This window comes from Gymnoscopelus braueri (assembly GCF_963280865.1).
Source record: "Gymnoscopelus braueri genome assembly, chromosome: 22".
NCBI lineage: Eukaryota > Metazoa > Chordata > Actinopteri > Myctophiformes > Myctophidae > Gymnoscopelus > Gymnoscopelus braueri.
Genome location: NC_137624.1, coordinates 29166879 through 29192879, shown reverse-complemented (window position 1 = coordinate 29192879; position 26001 = coordinate 29166879). Strand labels below are relative to the sequence as shown.

General features: G+C 41.6%; 3 protein-coding genes across 3 annotated transcripts in view; 1 reads left to right on the top strand and 2 right to left on the bottom strand.

The window, feature by feature from the left end:
• nup188 (nucleoporin 188) overlaps positions 1 to 26001 on the top strand; it is a 305112-nt gene that overhangs the window by 273657 nt on the left and 5454 nt on the right. The gene's annotated exons all lie outside the window — the stretch shown is intronic.
• On the bottom strand, positions 20362 to 21870 carry b3galt9 (beta-1,3-galactosyltransferase 9; the record flags this gene model as incomplete). Its single annotated transcript, XM_080420276.1, has 2 exons — positions 20362 to 21468; positions 21865 to 21870. The coding sequence occupies 2 exons, from the start codon at positions 21868 to 21870 to the stop codon at positions 20362 to 20364; spliced, it is 1113 nt and encodes a 370-aa protein (XP_080276402.1).
• LOC308078934 (bile salt-activated lipase-like) lies at positions 23444 to 25484 on the bottom strand (the record flags this gene model as incomplete). The annotated part of the gene is made up of 4 exons (XM_080420275.1): positions 23444 to 23604; positions 24287 to 24432; positions 24797 to 25006; positions 25261 to 25484. The coding sequence occupies 4 exons, from the start codon at positions 25482 to 25484 to the stop codon at positions 23444 to 23446; spliced, it is 741 nt and encodes a 246-aa protein (XP_080276401.1).

The window sequence follows — 26001 nt, the reverse complement described above, 5'->3', positions numbered from 1 at the left end:
GCCGTTTATAAAACCTGCTTCCATTCCTTCTCTCTCTGAGGCACGACAGGATGCAAAAAGCCTGAACTGAAAGTTGGTCCCTGTTTTTTTCCTCTCTCTTCAGGGCCTATTTTGAATGGGGTCTTTCTACAAAACTCATTAATATCATAGTACAGTCACACCTATATTCGCTCGCTGAACTTCCTGCAGAAATCCAAACAGGTCAAAAAGAGACAGATGGACTTTTGAGAATTCCACATGTTTGCCTCCCGTTAGAACAGCAGGCCTGTGTAGAGCCAGGGTTTAGCCTTATGAAGGGCACTCACTAACGCACCACTGAGACTCGTTTCACAGAAAAACATCCATCAAAAGGCTTCATTTAACTAGAGATGAAAGGTGAGTCTTTTAACTCCTTCCTCTACCTAAGCTTGGCCTGTTGACTCCTGCATCTGTTTGCGTTTCAACGCACAAACATTGAAAGTACTTTAAGCCCAGTTCAAACCAAAGATTCTCAACGACTCCGAGACCGAACCGTTTTAAGCCCGATTTCGTACTTCACCGCACGACGGCGTTGCGCACCAAAAATAGCCAATATGCAAGCTCACAATGCCTTCTTTGGCACGCGACACCGTCGTACGAGGGACCCTTAAGGGTCCAATTGGTTCCATTTGTAAACTCTCAGAGTTATAGGGGTCCTTGAAATGAAAAAGTATAAGAACCACTGTTCCAGACTCCTTTATGTCCTTTATTGTTCTGACAAGCTGTTCTGTAGGGCAGCACTCCAGAACATGTTCCCTTCATGGCCGGTTTATGGATGTTATGTTTGAGCTCCTCCTTGCAAATACCAAATTTCACTTACAGGCCCTCCCTCTACGCTGCCACCCACCTATGCCATTCTGTCCTGTAGAAGAGCATACCACTTTTAAACTTTTGATGTGACAATAAAGTTATTTACAAAATATTTATTTCAATATAAAAAAAAATCCATTCAAAGTAGAAAACTGTGCATATGGTTCTGTTGAAGTGATCAGGGCAGGCCTGCCACGTATACTGTTGGCAATATGATAGTCATTATTATATTCTATGTTATGCAAAGTATCTGACAATAAATTGACAAATGGGGTAGAAGATTGCATTTACAGTACACTTATTGGAACAACACTTATTCTACTAACAGCACTTATTGCAGCACTAATGTCTTTAATGAGCCTTAAAGGGGAATTTTGGACTAAGGTTTTCTTACCTTTTCATGATATCTTAGGATGAATGGTACAGTAGAAAAATGTCATAACTCCATCCCGGGTCCGCCACAGCTTAAAACGTGCGCGGATAGGCCTTGCGCTAGATCGCGTATTTTAATAGCTTTTTTTTGCCAGACCCAGGGGGTCGGGCCTACATGAGGCTTTGTCGGTCCCCCTCTCCAAACGTTTTCGTCCATACATGGGCATAAAAGAGGTCTGTCTTCTGTTCGGTCCCCCTCTCCAAACGTTTTCGTCCATACATGGGCATAAAAGAGGTCTGTCTTCTGTTCGGTCCCCCTCTCCAAACGTTTTCGTCCATACATGGGCATAAAAGAGGTCTGTCTTCTGTCCTCTTTTTGATTGGCCAAGCTTAGCGTGACGTAGTGCTCTGATCTTTCAACCACTAGGGGTCTGGCAGTACCAGGTCTCCTGGTTCCCTTGTTTAGTGAGATCTGACGTTCATAGTGACAGAACACTATGCAACCAAAAAAAAAGAAAAAAAGAAAAAACCTAAGTCTCACTAGACGAGATTGAAATTTTCGATCTCGTCTAGCGAGACTTCTGTTTTTTTTTTTTTTTACAGTGTTCTATCACTATGAACGTCAGATCTCACAAAAAAATAACTTTAAAAAAGCTATTAAAATACACGATCTAGCGCAAGGCCTATCCGCGCATGTTTTAAGCTGTGGCGGACCCGGGATGGAGTTATGACATTTTTCTACTGTACCATCATAACGTCATAGAAAAGGTAAGAAAACCTTAGTCCAAAATTCTCCTTTAATGTGATAAATCAAATTTAATAAGCTGCTACATATTGGTATATCCTCCAGTTATTATATCTTAGGAGCAGGAGATGGCACGATAGGACAGGCTTGTTACATTTACACTGAAAGGACCACAATGGAAAAAGCTCTCGAGCTTAAAGCCAGGTCAGGTAGGTTATTGTGGGCCAGCAATGTTCGGAATTCAGTTATTATGGAGGTGAATCAGGATGGACAATAAAAAATCTGACAGATCAGCCTTGATCACATGACTATAAAGATAATGTGTACCGATTTGCATGATGTCTGGACAAAATCTGTAGGAGTAATATGAAAAAATGCTGCTGGTGGTGCTAGGCCAATGTGAAAAGGGTGGCATTTCTTCCTTGGCCTAGTGGGAATGTGCATGCGTGCAAATTTAAGTTTCATGGCAATGGTACGCTGCGTTCATGATTTGAGGCATTTTGTTCAAAACGGACCACTCCCGGCGAACTTTGGAAGCCAATTTTAGCCAATCAGGATGGAATATGAAAAATCTGACAGATCTGTCTTGATCACATGACTATAGAGATACTGTGTACTGATTTGGGTGGTGTTGGGACAAAATATATATATATATTTTTTTTAAAGTCTGCCTCATGGTGGCGCCATAACAGGCCAATGTGAACATATTTGAGCAGAGGTTCTGCTCTGGCATCCATTGAGTGTGTGTGCACAGTTTCACGTCGATCGGGCCAACGGGCCGAAGATTAGCTGCTCACAGATGGCCGTTGGACACAGACACACACACACACACGGATGGACGGACGGACGGACGGACGGGGTGCAAAACATAGAAGAAGAAGGCGGCTAGCCTGGTAAACCACCCCGGGCGCGGGGAAATTCAATTTCATTTTCATTCATGAAAATGAAATTGGTGGTTTACCAGGCTAAGTCTCGGCCACGCCTTCGGCCTGGCGGAGACAATAAGATGGCGTGACCTCAAACATCACCAGACGACGTCAAGATATGTACAGTCAGTAATAGTGCCACGTTCACCAGCTTCACCACCAAATGATGCTCTACATTTTTTCTTTCTGTCCTGAACACAGCCTTCAACAAAATGTTTGAGGGTTGACACATGCGAGGTGAAATTAAGGCTCTCCCACTTAAATGAGTAGGCTACATTCATATCCTGCATATTCATAAAATCTTTCTACTTAAATGGTGGTGGGTGGGGCTCTTCCTGGCGTTAAAGACTATATTCAAGGCTGCCACAGGGTTGGAAAGAATGTTTATGTGTGCCTCTGGTGTGTCCACACTGTATGTACACGCAAACATATATATCAAGATCAAAAGACACAGCGCACCCCTAAGTCTAAACATTACACTTTCTTCTATGGAGGACACCAACACACACAGCACTCACACTCTGACAGCCAGCACTGACTTGGCCTGTGTCAACCTTCACATTCACTGAATAACGCCAATACCACAGTCATTTTTACTTACCCCTATGGTGTACAAATGGAGTGTACTCTGAGTGCACAGCATTTTGGAACTCCCTCAAGGAACCCTGAGGGTCCCTGGACCACACTTTGAGAACCACTGTTCTCAAGGAGGCGATGAAAAATCATTCAAATATTGAGACTAGTAAGCTGGACCAGTTTACTAGGACAGGGGTTCCAAAACTTTTCAATGCCAATTAGCGTTCAGAGCTACCTTACTGTAATTGTCTTCAGGCAGGTCTATCCTCCTCCAGAGAAGTTGCAGGAGACTCCTTTCATATTTGAAGAGCAGCCCAGGTTGGGGTCAATCCAATAAGTGCCTGAGAAAGATGGACGTAAATCGAATGACACATATTGGACTAAACACACACCCACACACAATCTTTGAAAAATGTTGACAATAGTGACATGCCCAAAATAGAAATGCCAGGTTGAAAGTGATTAAAACTACATGACAATCTTATTGAGTTTGAATTGAAATTACATATTACATAAGACAGGTGCCCGTTGGGCACCAGCCTACTCGGGAACAATGCAAGTTGGAAATGCATGCCCCACCCAGTTATGCAATACCCGTTGTACTGGTCTCTCTGTCCGTTTTATGCCTATATATGAGTTCCATGCCCAAATAAGGAGTCTAGGCCAGTCTATGATGTCATATTGATGACATCAGTGTACTTCATATAGGGATTAAATCCCCATATGAAGTGTATGCTTTTTTTTATTCAAAATTTTGATCCTATTATTTTTAACCCATTTTTTCACCCAGTGCCAATTGCGTGTAATCCTGGGCGCTACTCTCCCTCTGCCAGCCTAGGGAGAGCCCAGAACTGAGCTCATGCACCCTTCAATGCACGAGGAGCTAGCAAGCCGCTTCTTATCACCTGACAGGGGGGAGTTTCCCCGGTTGGACGTAGCGCGTGGAACGAACACGTTATTCCAACCAGTTCCTTTCCCCTCCATCAGGCGCCCCGGCTGACCAGGGGAGACAGTATAGAGACCAGGATGACTACATGTTTTTTGTGAGGGTACCTACCCTAGGGGACACGGGGAGAACAAGCAAACTCCACACAGAAATTTAAGGCCCTTTCGCCAACCCCACCTAGGGTATGGGCACTGATGACGCGGAGGAGAGGACACGCCCCCAGCGCCCACAGCGTCCCCGGCGGGAATCGAACCCAGGACAAATCTGATTTGCGGCTTTGGATCGCCGGTTTTGGACAAGCACCGATTCGACCGACTCGGCGCCCGGCACGGCTCTCCCTCAGGAAAATATTTTACCCTAGACTATTTTACCACTTGTTCTCTTGTTATAAGCAAGTGTGTGTGTGTGTGTGTGTGTGCGCACATGCGCGGGGGTCTGTCTGTCTGAGCTAAAATAATTCTGTAACTCTCATAGGCTATCTGGGAACAATTTCCTACATATTTCATTAGCCTGCACAATCCTCATTTGAGCCCAAAGACTAAAATCATGTAACAGTACAACTTTCATATTTTTAAATCACTAAAAAATACAATGGTCAAAGCCAGGATCTTTGAAAATTTTGAAAAATGCAAAAATTGTGTGTATGTCTTCCTGAAATATGATATAGAAATATATTTTACCCTGCAAGTGTGTGCATATCTTATTCTACTTCATTCTACTTTATAGTTCACATATATATACCTGTTGCTTTCTTTAGGCTAGCAGTTCAGTTGAAGACGTAAGACCGCTTTTTCTGATAGTAAACATTATGTTTTTCAGTAGGCGTGGCTTAGGTAGAGGCAAAACATTACCTGAACATGGTAGCTACTAGCCACTTGAGTCAATAGTAGCCAAGAGCACCGAAGTCTGACGTCATTTACGCATCCTACCTGGGTCGCGGTTTTTTTCCCCAGTTCTGAATTCCCACGTGTTTAATATCGCGTCAGAATTGTGTCCAAACATAAACAAATGACCCCGGCGGTTTTACTCACATGGACATGAAGCATCGACTGACGGTGAGACAACGCTAATGTTACTTCCGCCGAATTAGCCTCCTCCCTGACAATATCGCCGAGACAGTTTGTTATTTTTGGACCCCAATTCTTATATGAGACGATTCTATGATGACCTAGCCATGGTTCACATGACGCTCGTCTGGCAGTCATGTTTCAGGGCTATTGATGATCCATGTTATTCTCCATAGAGAAATTACTTTACGACCCAGGGGATGAACGAGTGACGTCAGGACTTCTGTACCAATTATTTGTTTACCAACATTGAGACTGGATGCACAGGTGATTGTTTCATGCAATCAATTCTCAACCTGTTGTTTTGGAGCGCACCCCAACCCCCTCTTGTGTGTTGGCTAGTGAGACGCGTCCTAGCTAGACCTGACAGAATGGGTTTCATTTGGAGCCAGTATGACGTTTGGAGCCAGTGTGACGTCGTTTGTTTAGGGGTCTATAGGAAGACCTCCATCAGTCTTCCATCATATCATGTTACGAAGGTAACTCTCCTCTTTGATACAGCTGTCACTAATTTTCAATCAGTGGCTGACCTAATTTGTGTGTGTGTGTGTGTGTGTGTGTGTGTGTGTGTGTGTGTGTGTGTGTGTGTGTGTGTGCGCGAGAAAGAGAGAGAGAGAGAGAGAGAGGAGTTCCTATAATGTAATCTAAAAACTGTATTATAACTCTATGATTGAAACAACCCGTTGAAACAAATGGAGAGTGGCTCCTGAAGTGAATGTTTGCTGTAATAATAATAGTTCTGTTAAATTTTATAAGGAATATAGATAGGAGCACCTCACTCACATTACATACTGTGCAAAGAAAAATATCAGTCACACTGTCATGGTCACAAATGGGTCAATGTAATGTACTGTACACAAACTGACTGCTCAGCTGTGAAAAAGCATAGGGAGAAATTATTGAAGTAGGCTACAGTACTTAAGTAAATGTAAATGTTAAGTAAATGTTCTTATTTTTCACCACTGTTATTCAGGTCTCACCAGCAATTTGAATGAAATAGTAATATTTAACAAGGGATTTCCACAGTTGAGCGATAACAGCTGAGATTGGCTTCACAAACAGAACTGGACAAATGGTGTTGTGAGTGTGACATTGGCTCACACAGAAGTTCTCTCCCTCTCATACAGACGCAGATGCGGACAAGCGCTCTCCTCGCAGGTGTATTGCTGTTCTCCCATAACATGTCTCTGAGGTGAGTTTGCAGTTTGTTTTACAGACACGCACGCACGCAGGCACAGTCAGTCTCTCACTATCAGTGCACGCACACACACGCACGCACGCACACACACACACACACACACACACACACACACACGGTGTGACTCCCATCCTATAACAAACAATTGTTCACAGCCATTCCATGTCTATTATTGTTACTCTACTCTACAGCATTTGTCCCTCCATTCATCTTAGAAGCCATCAGCTTTGTCTTCCCATCTCTTCCATTGTGTTGTGACATACATCCTCTAATCTCTGTACCTAAATGCAAATCCATGGGTCTGGTTAGTGTGATGGAGCACAAGCTGAAAGAGTCTAATGAGGACTGTTTCCAGCTCTCATAAACTCTGGTGTAAAATAATGTCCCTGCTGAATATAGATAGATTTAACCCATTAAGACCTGGAACTGTGTCATTTTTAGATTTGAGCTAAAAAGCATTATTTTACACTTTGAGCTATTCAAAAATAGCAGATATACAAGCTCATAGCGCGGCACCGAGTGCCGCGCTACGAGCTTGTAGATCTGCTATTTTTGAAAAATCGTGAAAATGTGTGCAAATCTTTGAATATATATATTTTTTAAAGCGAACATTTTTAACTCAAATCTTTGCTTCTGGGGGTCCCTGGAACAAAATATTTTGATGGGGGTCCGCGGCCAAATACATATCATTTTGGGGGTCCTGGACATGAAAAAGATTGAGCACCACTGATATAGAAACATACGTTTTTCAGAAAACTGTTGAGATTTAGGAGACATGTAGAATCGGCTTCAGGTCTCAATGGGTTAAGGACCCCGCTGGATGCCTGTGAAGATTCCAGCTGGATTGTCTGTCCCCCTCTGGAATTACTCAGTGGTTAGGACTTTTTAGAATAGAAACCCCAAAGGATGGAAAGCTACCATCACTGAAATAAATGAACTGCCCCTCAAGTGGATGAAATGCACTGTGGCGATACACAATTACACATAGGATGAGTGTAGGATTAACCACTTAAACCCTATATACTTAGTTGACCAAGGGCTCTACTAGATCCCTTCCTCTTTTCGCTCCACACAAATATCTTGGCTGAAAATGTACAATGCATTGTAGATCTGCTATTTTCACTATTCTTGAAGTAAAATAAAATAATGGTGAAACATTACGCAATTCCAAAAATAGGGTCGCGAGAATTAGTGTGGTAAAATAGCAACAGTTGAGCTAATATGTTCCAGAAATAACAAAATGACATAACAAGACACAAAACACAAAACAAGGTAGCCTACACAACAGTCCCAAAAACAATTCACTGGCGAACTGATCTAACGACCCTAGAAAAGGGTTTTGTAGCACAACAACATATGATTATAGACTAGCTCGTCTTCAATAGGCTACATTTCATTGTATTTTCAGTCTGTGTCAGTTTTAGACTCAATTATAGCCTTTCGTTTGGCTAATGCTATTCTGTGTTTGTTTCTTTCTGTTGTTTTAGGTTACTGTTTGTCACCATTTACTGAAAACATTCACCACTTTCAAACTGGCGTCGCTATTTTGGACAGGTCATTATTTTATTATTATAAAATCTTTAAGAATGTTGACAAAAAACGCCATAACAATGATTACTAACAGAATATAGAGCTTTTTAATGCTTCTCTTAACAAAAGAATATCACTTACAGCACCTTTAACCATACACAACTGTGATTTTATACTGTCTGCCGTTTATATCTGCCAGCAATCCCCAATCCCCCCTACCCCCTTTCTAATGCTTCCTTGAAACTGCAAATGCTGGGAGCTTGTACGAAAAATAATTTTAACCACTCGTTTAAATCTGTAATCTTGTGATGTGAAGTTGAATCTGAATCACTGTACTGTAGCTAGATAACTGCTGCAGTTAGAATGCTACCTCGTTCAAGATCACAGTGCACTTTAATAATCAGTCTGCATGGTAATAACAGTGGAAGGACTTGATCTGGACTGATCCAAATGGTCGTATCTGTCACAGGTAAAACATTGGGTACAACCCCCGCATAATAATTATAAAGCTAGTTGGAAGCTTCTTTAAACCTTTGTTAAATTTTAGCTGTTAGCCTATACATTATGCAATCGTTCTCCTTTATAATAGTCCTCAATTGACTGTACTGTATCATCTAGACGAGTGGTTTTCAAACTTTTTGTGCTCAAGGCACCAAAGTTAAAATCTCAAGGCACACCGGTATTCATATCTGTGCAAAATAGCTTCTATAGCACGTGTTATCAGTCTTATCACTCTGTAAATGTAAATAGCAAAAATAGCTGATGTACAAGCTCACGACACGCCGCTTCACGAACTTGTAGATCTGCTTTTTTTTCACTATTTTTGAAAATGTGTAGATTTTATTTTATTTTATTTAAAAAAAGCAAATGTTTAAAAGAACAACTTATACTATGGTTGTTGTAATAAGGCATCGTTCATAGGGTGGCATTTCTTCCTCGGCCTAGTGGGAATGTGCGTGCAAAGTTTCACAGCAATCGGATGCGGCATTCATGATCTGAGGCAATTTGTTCAAAACGGGCCCCACCTGCAAATTCTGGAAGCCAATCTTTAGCTTCAGGATGGAATATGAAAACTATAGAGATAATTTATACCGATTTGCGTGATGTTTGGACAAAATCTGTAGGAGCAATATCAAAAGATTTGTTTGGTAAAAATCGGCCTCCTGGTGGTGCTATAACAGGCGGATGTGAAAAATATGGGGCAGAGATTCTGCTCTGGCATCCAGGGAGTGTGCGTGCAGTTTCACGGCAATTGGGCCAATGGACACACACACACACACACACACACACACACACACACACACACACACACACACACACACACACACACACACACACACACACACACACACACACACACACACATTTTTATGACATGCACAAAATAAGGACGCCAGGTTGAAAGTGGAACGTGGGTCCTTAAAGTGGTATGTAGACTGGTATGAAAGGCCCCAGACGTTAATTGGATGTCATGAATCATTTTCGATGAGAGACAATGGTAAACTGTTATGTTTCCAACAGTAGCTGTGGTAATAGTTAAAATATTTCAAATGCGTGCAATCCATTTCTGTGGTTTTGCGGAACATAAATGGCTCTCAAATACCAGCTCTTCTTCTTTCTTTCTGTTTTAACAGAACAACAAAAGTAGAAGCAACTATGACATGCAACGTGCATGCATAGTTGTGAAAGAACATCCTGTGACTTCCCCAAAAGGTTGAGGTTTGCAAGTGTCCTATCTTTAACATTGGAAAATGCAACACAAATTGCATAAAGCTGCTGGTCAGGCTTGACAGAACATGGCACCCCAGGTGAAACAAACAAGGTTTATGCCACTTCTCCAAATTATATATTGTAAAAACCTATATGTCAACTGCTACTGTATCTTAAACGCTTTTCCAATCAAAGTTACAAATGCTTTAGCGTACATGTTTTTAAAAAAAGCAAACAAAGCAAGTACAACATAAATCAAACGGATGAAACAAGTTATAAAATTAGAGCTGTCATAGACAAATAAACTTAAGATAAACACTTAACATAAAGGTGTGTTTTCAGAAGCAATTGATTTAGCTAGCCTCAGATCCTCAGGCAGGGCTTTCCAGAGCCTAGGTGCCCAGGGCCTTTTTTTTCAAAAACCTTATCACCCCGGGTAATGAGGCGAGTTTTAAGAGCAACCAAGAGGGCCCTACCTAAAGATCTGAGGCCAAGCATAGGGGGCCTAGCATATCCGTAATGTACTGGGAGCCTGTCCATGCAGGGCTTTAAAAGTGATTGGTGAAATCTTTAATCTTAATCAAACTGCCAGTTTTATTGGAATATTTAAGGCTATGCCTAACTGGGTATGCTAAAGTAGACCTAGTAGTTCATACCCAGGGATGTGTGTACACAAACTGCATGCAGACTTGTGACAACCGCAACTACAGATCCCATGGCTCATGTGAAGGTTCAAGGTAGCCTTGGGAACCGAGCCATGTGGACCATAGGTCAAGAGCCTATCTCCTGTTTCTCTACCGTGATGCCATGATGTACAAGCACACCCCTTGGACATGGCGTAACCCTAATCCAAGGCTAAGCAGGGAGGCATTGGGTACCATTTTTGTCTTTGGTATAGCTCGGCCGGGATTTAAACCCAGAGCTCCCAGTCTCAGGTCTGACACTCTAACTACAAGGTCACTGAGTTGGTGGCCTGTGTTAAAAGATAGTAATAAACAACAGGCTGAGCTTCATCAGTCCTTATGCCAATGGCAATGCACATGTTCAATTTGACAATTTCAGATCGATCATAGTGAACAGGACATGTCTGTTTCAGTCGTGCATGTGTGACCGCACCCTAACTGTATACATTTACCCATTTGACGACTGGTGGTTATGTCACTGTAGGATAGTGTTACTGTGGTTTCTTGCTGACACGATTGATGAGACCATTTTGTAATTAAAGCTTCTGCGTTTTGACTACACACAACAACAACCCAGGATTATATTGGCTCTATATAGCCCAGCCTTGCTGGGTCTGTTGCTTGCTTTTGTAACTTTTCCAGACAGCTTTCTCTCTCTCTGCTGGCATTCTCTCTGGCATTGTGGTGTGTGTAGCCTCAACGCAGTGCCATTTCCAGCTTGTAAAGTGGAGAGCACATTAAGAAACACGGAAACACCTGCCGATCATATACCCTGGCACTGTTCCTATGAGTCACTCCCTCCATCTCCACCCACCGTCCGTCCAAACCGTAAATGTGACTACAGATGCCATAGCCTGTGACAAAAATGCTAAGTGAAAGTGAAATATCAGCTTTCTCACTCCCTGCATGTCAATGATCAATGCCCATGTGCAATTTCAGATTGATTGGTCAATCCACTGAGGAGACAAATGGATGAGGACAAATAGAATGACAGTTTTCTTCATTTTATTGTAGGATAGTATAGGAAACAGGATAGTAGGATTGTTGAAAAATGTGGATCACAAAATACTGCTGTAGTTCAAAACTGCTTCATTTATGATTTTGTCATCAAGTGCTCCTCTACCTCGAAGTGCTTCGAGGTAAGAAAGAAATACAGACAGACAGACAGACAAATAAATTAGGCTACAGTGTCAGAGTGTCCAGACTGCAACATATAATTAGAATCACATTTCAAATCACTATATATGGTTCAAATCTAAGTAAAAGTCAAATCAGTTTCCATTTTAATTTATTTATCATTTGTTTTGCATTTCAGACTTGCTAAATTTCCAATCTGCGTAAGCCAAAAGTCTGATTTGGGCTGCCATTGTGAGAAATTGTAGAAATTCTCCCTGGAGCCCTGTGTAGCTCTTAGGAGGAAGTTTTAATGAGATGTGTTGCATGATGAGGTTGTTTTATTGGGAAACCCAGCTTTGTAATTTCTGGTATTACTGGTCTTTTCCTCAATCTCCTGTAGATTCCAATTTGGGCCCCTTCAGAGCTCCACACCCTTCCCTAACCGTTTGACTGGAGTGATTACAGGACAGCAGTCACTGCGACTGTGTCATGACAATTCAATACTCTATGGGAAATATACTTTTCTCAGGAACATCTGCATAACTAGGTGTATCAAAGTGTGGCTGGTTGTATTTTGTTGCATAATGCAATTACAATTACAATTTAGGCATTTAGCATACGCCCTTATCCAGAGCAACTTACAAGTGCATAATCAGAGTAAATGTCATAAACCTTAGTCAACTAACGACAAGTAGTCACATACGGTAAGTAGAGTGCAAGGAGAACAATATAATGCTTCAAAGAAACTAAGATACCAGGTAAACATCAAAGCTAGCATACATCTAAAAAGCATACTATCTAAATAACATTCTTAACTATTGTGGTCAAATGTATAGTATACCAACAGTAGATGCTAGTATCCATCAATCCAAAATAATTATACAATTTGGAGCCATAATATTCCATTTCGACATCACTGTTGAATTTGATTGCAGTTTGTTAAGCCTTCAAAAGAAAGAAAGAAAGAAAGAAAGAAGAACCAAAGAGGTTTGGTAAAGGGCTGTGACTGTCTATCTGGAAGAGAACATGGGCGCATTCACAAGTAACATTAAAGTAGTATCAATAGAATCTGCTAAAGTAGAAGGAAATATAGGGCCATTGTCACGAATTTTGGGCCACATAAAAGTAAATGATACCATGGGTTCCTTACAACATAATGGCTGCCAGGCAGAAACCTTTTTATACTTCATCGCACAAAGTAGCAATAATTGCTGATCTACAAGCTCTCAGCTTGCTGCTTTATGAGCTATTTTAGAAGATTTTTGAATTGTTCTTTTTTTATGCCCAAAATAGCTGGACACCAGGTTGAAAGTGTTCAAGTCTGTCTGCTGGTATTTTTAATATTTAATCAATAAATATTAATATGAGCTTGTATCTAAATTATAACTACATTGGACACATTGAAACAGAGGTTATTTCATCCTGAAAAGTAACGGTTTTGGACATACAAGGTTTCCACCATAGCAACGACGACGATATTCAACATATGATATATACTGTCTACATATACAGTATATACATGTATACGTGTGTGTGTGTGTATATATATATTATATATATATATATCTTTGTGACAGCCCTGCCAATACCGCACCAGAAACCATCAGCAAATGTAACCCTCTAATAACCTGTGATCTGATACACTCTATTACAGAGCAGGTCTCCAACCATCCATCACCATTCGTGACAGCGCTGACTGATGAGTCCTCGCATGACTCTGTCATGTTTAAATTGACTCCCTATAAACAAACACGTGTAAAAGGGCTAGCCACATGTTTGCTGGGCAGAGAGAATGAGTTGTAAGATGTATGTATCTATTTAATTTATACAGTAAATCTGCAATAGCACAGCCAGCACAAACACAAAATATACCAACACACACAAACATATACCAGCTACCAGATACTGTATATAACTTTCAGCATAAGCTGAGGTCTTTTTGTTTTTCATTTTTAAGCACTTCAACCCTAGCATCCCTATTCGGAGCATCTCACAAAAGGCAAACATTGTGTGAAAATTGTTGATCTACGAGCTCACAATGCTGTGTATTACAATGTGAGAAAACTATGCTGATGTATCACAGTTCACTTCCAGCTTTCGCTTAATCACTGCAAGGAGAGCACAAACGTGGAGAAAGAGGGAAAAAGTCCAAAGCAGCAGTATAGTTGGGCAACTGCCTTGAAACAGGCTTCCTGAGGTTCCCCAAACCTCAAGTGAAAGATGAAGTTTGCAAAAAGGGAAAGGAGTGAAACCACATGTCAAGAAGACGAGGGGTTCATCCCTGAGGTTGCTGCTCTTACGTCAGCGAAAGTAGGTCGGAGGAGCCACATGAATACAGAGGCTATGCTCTGAGAGAAAACGACCATGAAAATAATGTGCTGTGAACTAAATCACGTATATGTACGCATGCCCACGCATGCACGCACATGCAAAAATCTTGCAAGGCCCTATTTTATACTTTCACAAGCAACGTGTCGCGATGTGTCGATGTGTCGCATTGTAAGTGTGTCGCATTGTAAGCTTGTCGATCTGCCATTTAAAATGATAATAATAATAAACATTATTATTAAAATTTTTCAAGAAATTGAAAATCCCACAATTCTGTAGAGACAAACCCAAAACGCCAAGGTTAATGTTGTTAGCCACTTAAGCCCTCTATTCTTAGAGAAACGGACTTGAGTTACAAACTGTAGGCTACTTGGATCGCTTTTTTTCTGTCTACACCAAATTCCCTCGCCAAAAATATCCGCTCTACAAGATTGTAGATTGGCAATTTTTGCCGTAGCGATTTGGTTTTTGGTCTTTGGTTTTTGGTGAATGTTCCCCCCAGAATAGGGATGCTGGGGTTCAAGTGGTTGAATCAGTTTTCAGCAACAGATTTCCAGTGTAACTGAGGAGCCCCCGACTCTTGTTGAAATGAGACTGTCTCTCTCTGGTTTGATGAGTGTTAGTGCAGAGATGCAGCGCTCTGAGTGGAGGCATTCATCAGAGCGCTGCGCCACCCACATGCAGCTGACCAACCCCTCCAATCCCGTGTGTGTGTGTGTGTGTGTGTGTGTGTGTGTGTGTGTGTGTGTGTGTGTGTGTGTGTGTGTGTGTGTGTGTGTGTGTGTGTGTGTGTGTGTGTGTGTGTGTGTGTGTGTGTGTGTGTGTGTGTGTGTGTGTGTGTGTGTGTGTGTGTGTGTCTACTGTATACTTGCAAGTGCCAAATGTCCCCACAAGTATAGTAGAATTTGAGAAACTAGACCATCAGAGCAATTGCTTCAGCCAGTGAGGAGAACCGGGCAGCTTCACCGACGACTACAGACGCGACTACACGACTACAGAGGTTTGTCAAATTATAGGAGGATAGCCATTGTGAGGACACTTGTCCTGGTCCTCACAACATAAAAGGTTGTTCTATAGTTTGAAAATATATATATTTATAGAATTAGGTTTACAATTAGGAAAATATTCAGGTTAGGGTTAGGATGAGGTATTTGGGGATAGGCAAAGGTTTAGGCAATGGGGTTGTGTTCAACCAGTTAAGCCTGATTTATAGGCCTACGTAGTTGTGCCTGCTGGGATACAGCCTGCTTTTGCATACCAAAAATAGCTAATCTACAAGCTCACAATGCGTTGCAGCTGTGACACACTGTCTCTCTTGTTCCACTTTCTCTTCGAAAATCCTAACATCTTGACAGATGAATTGATGAGGGATTTGTGGTGTATGTGGATGATACTTAAAACAGTGACCTGAGGCCCTAATCCCTGTCATTAAATCATATTTTGCATTGGCATTGCTTATTTGCTTCCATGCTTTTATATTCAGAGTCAGAGTACAGTAAATCCCATTAGGTTACAGGATGGGAGCCAGGCCCTTTTGAGATCAGATGAATGTCAATGTACAAATGTATACTGGACCCTTACGGGTCCATTTGGTTACATTTGTACCCTCTCAGAGTTAAATTAACACAGCATTTGACTGCAGCAATGTTCAGGCATACAGGGTACCTCAAGATCAAAATCCAAGATCAAGATTCAAGCCAGCTGTGACTGACTTCACTTGAGCCTCAAACTCATTTTGTCCTGCTCAATTCAATAGGATGGCAGTGGACCAACACACAACCTGCCGTAGAGGCCAGTAGCTTGGCCATGGATGGAGGGGATCTGAATCCAGACTATTCCTACACAGTAAAATGCTCTGTGTTAATTTATTACTGAACTAAGACAGAATTCCCAATTGACCTGGAAGATATTGCATGTTGAGCTTCTGGCAGTAATGCTTCAGACACCAGGGCCTACATTTCTAAATGTAAGAGTAGGGAGACCAGACCACCTCCAACCACTGCAGATAGATAGGCCTTTATTGATTCCAGGAGGGAAATTTTGTCGCAAGGCAGTTACAGCAATCATACAAAAGACAGATGATGAGAATGCAACACAGAAAGGTACAAAGACACCAGTACAAGAGTCACATTGTCATTAGTCATTAGTCCTTAGTCCTGCCAATGTATAAAATAGGGCCTTGCAAGGTTTTTTGCATGTGCGTGCATGCGTGGGCATTCGTGCATACACGTGATTTAGTCCCTAAGAGTCGCAAGAACCAGAGTCATATTGATCATTCAACCACCACGACCACGGACCTGCCGGATGCCTGGTCGTATGCCGGCACAAAGGACTAACCCAGTCCGTCTGTCTTCCGTACTGAAAAGATGAATCTGCATTGTTGCCCTTCTATTTCCTTCTTGAGGGAGATGGGAAGGGTTAGCCACAAGCCCCCAGAGCCGCGGTAGAACAGTGAAGCGGCCGTCACCTGGTGGTCAATCTGAGAATGCAACACTTCCGCATTTAAAATGCTACTGTGCGTGCATCTACCGTTTGTGCGCCTGCTCAGGACCCAATATTGGTACTTCCGGCAGACTCTATTGCATAGACACAATGGACCCAATGTTATACTTCCGGCAGACTTCCGGGTGCTTCAAACGTCATTGAGCAACTTTCATAGAGATGAATAGCCTCTATTATATTATAACTCTATGGTTAGCCATGATGGCCACCAGCTTCCTCATTGGGCTCATCTCCACCACCACCTCCACACCATCCTGTTGTTTGCCAGCCTTTTTCACTAGCTTGTTCAGCCTGTTACTGTCCCTTTTGTTGATGTAACGAACCCAGCATACAATTGCAGAGAAGAGGACGCTGGCCACAACAGACTGGTAGACTACAACAGTGGTTCTCAACCTGTTCATATTTTAACTGGGGACCCTTATAAGCACTTGGAATGTAGGAGGCATTACAATTAGTTTGACTCGGTTCCACAGATGAAAATAGCAGATCTACAAGCTCACAACGCCTCGCGTTGCGAAGATATGTGAGCTTGTAGATCGACTATTTTCCATTTTTTATTTGCCTCTTTCTTATATTATTTGACGATTTGGCCAATGTTTGATCAGTTTTTATAGTATAGTTTGTCGATTACTTTTGATGCAGTAATGGTCTTCTTCTTTTTTTTGGAGGTATTGAAAAGGTCTTAAAAGTCCTTGAATTGTCACTTCACTGTCATCTGGGGACCCCCCCAAAATCCTGTGGGGACCCCCTGGGGGTCTCGACCCACAGGTTGAGAACCACTGGGCTACAACATCTGCAGCATCCTGTTACGTATAAGGCTCCTCAGGAAGAACAGTTTGCTCTGGCCCTTCATTGAGGGCCTCTGCATTATCAGTCCAGTTCACCTTATTGTTCAGGTGTGAACTTGTAGGTTTCCACGAACACCATTGTCTCCCCATGATTTATGCAGGGGCTGGGGGTATCTTTGCTCCGGCGAAAGTCCATGATGTACCCAAGCTGTAATGCAATATGCCTGTGAAACATTTTGATGGAAATAATTGTGTTAATTTGTGTAGGCCACGGTTAACTGGGCAGCACTTGCCACTAGAAGGACAGCCGAAATATGAATTACCCTGCAGTACATTTGAATACTTATAATTGTACACTGGGCTGTGCAAATTATAAGCATAATGCCTGGAGGAGCTGCAGTCTCTAGCCCCCTCTGTTGGTAGGTGGCTGAAATAACACACTTGCAGTAGTGGGAACTTTTACAGTTCTCTCTTTCACTTGTGGAAGGAGGTGCACGTTTGAATAATCACTAATTATAAACCTCTTCATAATTAGATCATGTATTATGAATGAATGGGTTAATCTGAAATAGGAAATATCATTTCATTTTCTTCTTGATTCAGAGTCGGACCCAATTCTAAATATTGTTTAGTAACATAAAGCTTATTTTGCCCTTTAAAATATTGCTGTTGTAATGAAAGGGATGCGACGTTGTGAGCTATAGAGACATGCCCAAAATAGGGAGTAACCCTAACCCGGTTAAAAGACCCTTTGATCCATTCTCATGTCCCGAAAGACATGGTGAACAGACAGACTCAGTGTGGTCCCTCTAGCGCCTCCTGGTCAGAATAAAATGTCACATAGCATTGCAGTGCTATAACTGTCGCTCAACACCAGATGTCCCCCGAAACAGTGCTTGGCAGTCCTTGGCAGCAACCCTATAGTTAAACCCTTAACTATTCCTGTATGTATAGCCTAATATAGGCCTATATGGTACAATGGCGTGAAAAAACATTTTTTGAAAGGTTTCTATCCTGTATATTAATCAATGTCAAATGTTAGGCCTATCATATCTCTTGTAGTGGGCATGAGGATGAATTAAATGACTACAAAATAGCTTAGTGGAACCAGTAATGTAATTAATGTCTTTAATTGAGGTACAGTGTTACAACTTGTGGTACACATTTGTAGGCAGACAGGGTTATACTTAATTTATACTACGTCTTATGACTGTGTCGCTCGCGACACCTAAGTGGCTTATGAATCAGGCCTCAGACAGCAGGAAGGTATAGCCTACTATTTTTACAACCTGTGCTGTGCTTGCATCCATTCACCTCTCTGCAGTTCTTCTACAAGTTAGTTAAATTTGTAATGGTCTGACAGACATTGCATCATGATATAGATTTTTATAAAATCCATGTACTATCCTTGGGTTTGGATCCATGTGTTTCTTGTGCTGACACTTTCTTGACCACTTAAGCCCTATGAACTTGTAGATCGACTATTTTTGCTAGGTTTTATTTGACCTTTTATATTTTTTGACCAAATTTTGGAAAAATGTCATAATACATTAAACTTTTTTTCACAATTTTTGACGATGTTCACCTATAATGACATTTCCTATAGGGACTCCAGTTTTGACTCTTTTAATCTAACTTTGATGTAGGCTACTGTTGCTGTTTTTTTTTTTATTGATTGATTGAATACTGTATTAGTCAAAAAAGTGAACATGCTAAAAGGATAATACAAAAGAACGTGTAACTTGTTTCCATAGTGGTCCGACATGTATTCAATTCATCAACAGAGCATAGAATATTAACAATAATACATGATGTCATCAACAAATACAAATAGCTATATTTACAGAGGAGAAAAAAAGAAAAGGGAAAATCTGCTGCAGTGTAAGACCTCTCATTTCAAGGGGATCTTGTAGTTTTCTGGCAGATGCTTTTTCAGGGCAGTTTGAACTTTTGAAAGACTTAAACGTATTATTGAACACAACAACTGTTTTGTTCTTTTGTTTTTCAATTATTTGATTATTTGATGTTGAGTGATTTAGTTGTTTTCTTTCCCCTTTTCTAATTAAAATAACCATCAAGTTTAAAATGAATTCATAACTAGGGATGGCTTAACAAAAAGCAGAATAAGGAACATGTTATTGTTGTCATAAAGGTCTCTATAAGACACAAACCAATACACACACAATTGTGTCTGGATTTAATTAATAATGCTCCATCGTACGACAAAGTATATCTAGAGTTTAATAACATTTCTAAGAGCTAAATGATCTCTGCAAAGTTCATTCCATTGTACTCAAGGCCTCTTCCGTTAATGTCATCTACCTTTAAAAAATATATTATAATAATCAGGAAGGCCTCTTTAACAGTATTGGAGACACACCACTGAAAATAAAACCAAAGCCAAAACACAACACAAAATATATAGATAGAATCATCCATAAAACGCATAGGCCTATACAGAGTGCATGTCACATTAAATGTACACATCTCCCTTGGACATGCATATACATGCATGGCATGCCTAATCACAGAGGTAAACATGGCACATGTGCATGCATGCATACATAAACAAAGTGCATTTTATATACAAAATAAATACACGTCTCAACAGGAAAAATCTGAGGGGCCACACATAGTATGGTACAACTACAGGGTGGAAATATTGGGTTTGTGGTGTTCAGGCAGTACTACTTGTCAACCAGCAGGTGTCCTATACCTGACACCAGGGTCAAAATGACTCGATGGAAGAGTAGGGAGACCACGTCTCCGACTACTGCAGATGTGTAGTTATGGTGTTTAACCACACACTAGTGGTTCCCAAACCTTTTTCCTTAGAGCCCCCCTTCTTACATATGATAAAAACTGAGACCTCTCAACATGCACGCATGCACACATGCACATGCACGTGCGCACACACGCACACACACGCACACATGCACAAACATGCACACGCGTGTACACACACACACACACACACACACGCACACGCACACGCACACACAATGAACACAGGTGCCGAATTCCATCATAACACTCTCCATGTCCATTATGTCTTGGTGTCAGCTTGAGTCTGGGAGCTGAAGAAGGACAGCTTATCCAGGTAGGTTAGAGCCTTGCATTTGACCAGACCATAATAAGTCTTCAACAGTGAACATTGGCCATCCTCCTGCTCCAGGTCTGCCCACACCGTGCCCAGCTCCTGACTCCCCATTCCTGCTGAACAGAACAGATAGTGGTAGCAGCAGGCGTTGTAGCGGATGTGTTTATCCCCTGAGAACCTGGCGCTATGTGTGGGCACCACACCAGCTCTCTGAGCACAGAGCCCCACAAAGACATCGGCAGGCACAGGGGCACGGACGACCGCGGAGGCCACGTATACCTTACGGACAACATCCTGGGACAGCACGTATGCTGTACCCGCGCAGTAGTCAGGGAGGTACTTATCATGGTAGAGGGTTAAGGGAAGGTAACCAGGGCTGTTAGGGTCACGGTCAGGGGAATCCCTATGGATCACCCTCCCCAGATAGAGATCCTCAGGGTGCCTATGCAGCCCCAGCAGGTAGCCTACCAAGGCAGGTACATTCACAAACACAGAGTCATCTGTCAGCATGACGAAGCGGGCCACAGGGCAGAAAGCGATCACCCAACGAAGCGCCATCACTGTCTTCAAGATGCGCCCGTGGAGGGAAGAGTCCGCCGTGGTGTGACCCTGGACTATGTCACCGTGTTGACGGGCCTCCTTATTGATGGCATCTTGCGCTGCAGAGGTCGTGGGCGACCCTAAGAAGAACAGAGTCTGTGCCGGGTAACTCTGGACGTGTGTCTGATTGCCCCAGGAGCTCCTCACCGCGTCCCTCTGGGTGATGTTGGCTGGGGAGCTAAATACCAGAGTCAGGAGGAACAAGTCGGGGTTCCGACAGGCGTCAGGGTTGGTGATGGTGTAGGCCTGCGACACGTTCTCTCTTTCGAGGCCCAGGTCTAGCTTCCTGGCCCTCTCCCGAACATCTAGGACCGAACCGTCCGTGTACACACCTGGCGTAGGCTGGAGCAGGTACTCCTCGACAAAATCGGCCCCAAACAACAGGGCGTGGAAGAGTAGAACGTTGAAAAGCAGAAAACACCATTGGTGGGTACGCAACCGGCACAGAGACAACTAGAAAACCAGATAGAGGGGCAAAAAGAGGATAATAGGAAATGACATGTAGACTGATGGAATAAATGTAAATAACCCAAATCTGTAAACACATGAACGCTAGCGTCTCTATTCTGGGCATTGTCATACAGTAATAGGTTAAAATTCTGCAAAAATAGGCGAACATTTGGCAAAAATAGGCAACATTAATATGATTAAAAAGAAATGGCCAATCTACAAGCACACAATATCAGCTATAGGGTTTAAGTGGTTAACTGCTCTTGGCCAGCAGCCAGCAGGTGTTTGTTTCACGATGAAATTAATCAACAATGAAAAAAAAACTAAACTCAAACACTAATTACTGAAAACCAAAGCCAGCCACAATCAGACATTAGCAACAAAGTATTAATACTTTACCTCCATGATAGCTGTATATTCCTACTGTTTCCCAGTGTAAACTGGTGGGGAGTTCAGAGCGAGCATCAGTGCGGTCTGCAGCCACGCAGTAAACACAAGGTTTCCACTGACGAGTAACTCTAGCAGCACGTAACACTACACCATCACCCTAACCAAAGCCTCCGTCATTCATACAACATTAATGACATGCCCCATGCATGACTACAAAAACATTGTGAATATTAACCACATTACCCCTGGCATCCCTTTTTGGGCGTGTTATTGGGCTATAGAGGCAAACATTTATTTATTTATTTCAAACATTTCAAAAACGTTGTTGTGTCACCACTGTCACTACCATGTGTTATATATCTCTAACCGTATGCCACCCCTATTTGCCCTCTGAACCGATCCATAGCATGAAAACAACATACATCTACTGTAATTTATACATTAATCATGTTATATATGAGTCTGTATCGTCGATGTTGGGCAAAAAAACTGAAATATTGTTTCATCAATAAATGCTCTATTTTATACTTAGTCACATGCCAGTATCACAACGTGTCACACCGCGACACGTTGAGAGCTTGTAGATCGGCTTTTTACACTATTTTGGAAAAAATATCATTTTTTTACCTGAATTTTCACCTATAATGAAATTGCACCGTCCCAAAACAGGGACATTGGTTAAGTGGTCTATCAGTAGATTTTTATAAATATTTATACAATTATTATTATTTTACAATCCAGTACATTAGGCTACTGGATTGTATGTAACTCAGAATTGTTATAGTTCATCACATAATATTTACTGCTATTTGCACTATGTACTGAATATACTTCATCGTTCTGCTGCATTAATGTATATTCTGCATGTCTTCTGTTGCTAATTTATTCATCCATTCATATTCTGGATATTCTATATTCTGTACATCCTCCTTTGGCTGCAACATATCTAGATATATACCTCAGGAACGCAGGGAAGATGCTATTCTAAATGGTATATGCACTATTATGCCTTTATTGCCTTATCTATGGTCATTCTCTAATCTCTGTATGTTGTTGTTGCTTTTTGCACTAGTTTTGCTTAAATCTTCTTCAGTATACTGACATTGTTTGCACAGTCTGGCAGAGTCTGCCACAACAATATTTTAATGCATCTGACAGATAATATATTTGAATGTTGAATCTTGAATCTAGGTTCCTTCTTAATGTTGTGCAGATCTCTCTTCAGGGGTAAAATTAACACTGAGGATTTTACTGTGTACCTCATTCTGGCTGTCAGTTTAGAACTACACTGACCTTGACTGACTCTGTCCACATGGAAACAGGTGGTCTGATTCCCAAAAGGACTAACATAAACAAGTTAGAGATAAGATGAAGGCCCAGAAACCATTTAACTAACACATTTTTTGTTTGTAATTATTTATGTTTTATGCTAAGTAGCACAGGTGTGTTTTAATATAATAATATGAATTATTACTGTCACATGTATCCATTTCATTTGAATTCTATTAAATAAACAATGCACAAAGCACAGCTACTGTACAACTGCCTGTGAGGTATGGTGACAGGTCTTCACCAGTGTTTGACAGGGCTATCTCCCGGTTATCTCCAGACAGCCGCATAATATGCGGCTGTCCGGAGAATGGAAAATCCCTTCGTGGGTGAAGAACGCAGTGAGTATATTATACTCACTGCGTTCTTCACACCTGTAGAAGCACATTACACAATCAACAGCAGATAGCACGTCCAACCCTACACAGGGTCAAAGAAGGTTACAGAAGTCAGAACAGAAGTCCTATACTGTACATAACATGATGCATCACCACTGAAGTGTAATATTCACTAAAACCGGAAACATACTCCATGCAAGTACGTGAACGTGAATGCTTCAAGCTGCGCAAGATCGATTTCACACATCACTGCATTCTGGAATGTGTCACCTGAAAATCATAACGCTATGATGTACGTTGCAGTGAGGGTTTCTATAACAAGCAACAGAATGAAGCTGTCTCCTTGATTTGTGTTCTCTTCTACTCTCTGTTTGGTATAGCAGGCTGGCGTTACAAATGTAATGTGCGTTTATTACCTCCACCAGTGCATAAGAGCGTACGTTGTTCACCAGGGATGTGTACTGTATGTGCCAGCTGTGCAAGGCGGTGTCATCTGTGTCCGCGTACTTGCGTACATTTCACACTTTACATGGGTCAGCTTGTGTCCATGTACCCTCTCACTTAAAAAGCAATGATAAGCAGCTTATTACACATGCAAAACATAATTTTATTACTTTATTTCACGAATTTATATGAGAAAAAAAGGATGAGGTACTGTAGATCAGAACCATTTCAGATTTTTGGATCATTATTGTTGTTCATTTTACTCTAAACATTATTGTGTTTAGTGTCACCACTAGGGATTGGCAAGCCAGGAAAAGTACTGGCCCAGAAACGCACAAAGCGCGTCCGCAATCCCTGCCTCGTATAGGTCTCATCCATCTTGGCATTGATCTCCAGGAATCTGTGTCCAGTGCTGGTGAATTCAGGCCATGTAGTAGGAACACTATTTGGTCCTTTGTTGGGATCTCTGTGGGGGGAAATACATTTATGCACATTATATTAGCTGTCCGGAAGGAAATCTGTATCTGTATTTTTTTTTCATAAATTAATGCCCTATTTTATTCTTCATCATATAACAGTGTGGTGGAAAATCACTTTTGACTGCAACAAATATAGCATAAGTAGCGATATGTTTATGGGCTCCGCTCTATGCTATATGAGGGCTGCAGGGGACTGCTGGGGAAACTGGACGACAGGGGCTATTCTGCAAATAGACCCCATGGCCTGTCATTTGGGATCAAGTATATAAGTTATATAAGATATAAGTTGGACAAAACGCCTATGTTATTTTAGCCCGGACCTGTCCTAACTGTCCTCAGTAATTTTTTTACCCAGTCCTGGCGAAGTTGGTCCAGTAGGCGATCATGTATGCAGACAGGTCTCGCTGGCTGTCCCCATAAGCCGTAGGTGTAGTGAAAGGTTTGCCAAACATATACTGCATCTCATCTGCATGGTCAGCTCCCATCCAGAAGGGGTAAGGTCTGCCTGGACCGGCCATGAAGCTGGGCTCAGTGAACAGGTAGGAGTAGGTACGACCAGACCTGGGGAAGAATAGCATCATATTTGTGAGCTTAAACATAATGAATTAATGAATGAAAAGTAATTTTTGATTCGCTGGTATATTTTTTAGCAATAACCATTTCACATAAAGTGTTTTTTGACAACTTCTCTAAACACCATTAAAATATTGTTTTATTCGCGAGTGTCTGCCCCCAATACTACATTTGTGCACTCTTTCGACACTATGGGTTTTACAGTGTACTGAGAGTTGTACAGTATGTAGACTTGCTCTCACTTGGCATTGGCAGCATGTAGGTAGAGGGCAACCTGGTTAGCAACCAGAAACATGTAGTCTGTTCCGATGTCCACAGCAGTGATCTTAAGGGCATCCTGACTGGGTGTTGGTCCCCAATTCGATGAGTACTCAGCAAAAGCAGCATCAAAAGCAGCCTGGCCCTTCTCCTTTGTGTAAGCTCGTAGTAAACTCTTCACATCTTCTCTGGAATGACAGTCAAACATCTTCAATGTGTGACAAAGGACACAGAAGGTCAATGTATCTAATAATGCACTTAATGTGGATACATTCTGTAAATAATCCCCTGTCAACTCTAAAACCACAGTGATCTAAATGATTTAAATGAGGTGTATGAGACATTTATTTGTTTCAACAAAATGTTGTGGCTAAAAAGTTGAAGTTACTTATAGTTATAGAGCGTGTTTGTACAGTAACATGGAGTCTCCCCATCTCTCCAAATCTTCAGTAAACAGAAAATACATCAGCTTGTGTTCCAATTTTGTCTGTTGATTGATTTGTTTCATCACTTTCAATTTCACTTGTTTATTCCGTATCATGTTAGTATGAGTCCTCTCTGATTGGATGAAATTGGTATCCCGATCTGAAAATGTATATTCTGTTTACTAAAGAGCTGAGGAGATGGGGAGACCTACAGTATAGCAAGATCTATAGCAATGATTACTATCGGATTATAGCTATTTAAATCACTGATGCTTTACTTTGTGGTAACACTATAACAGA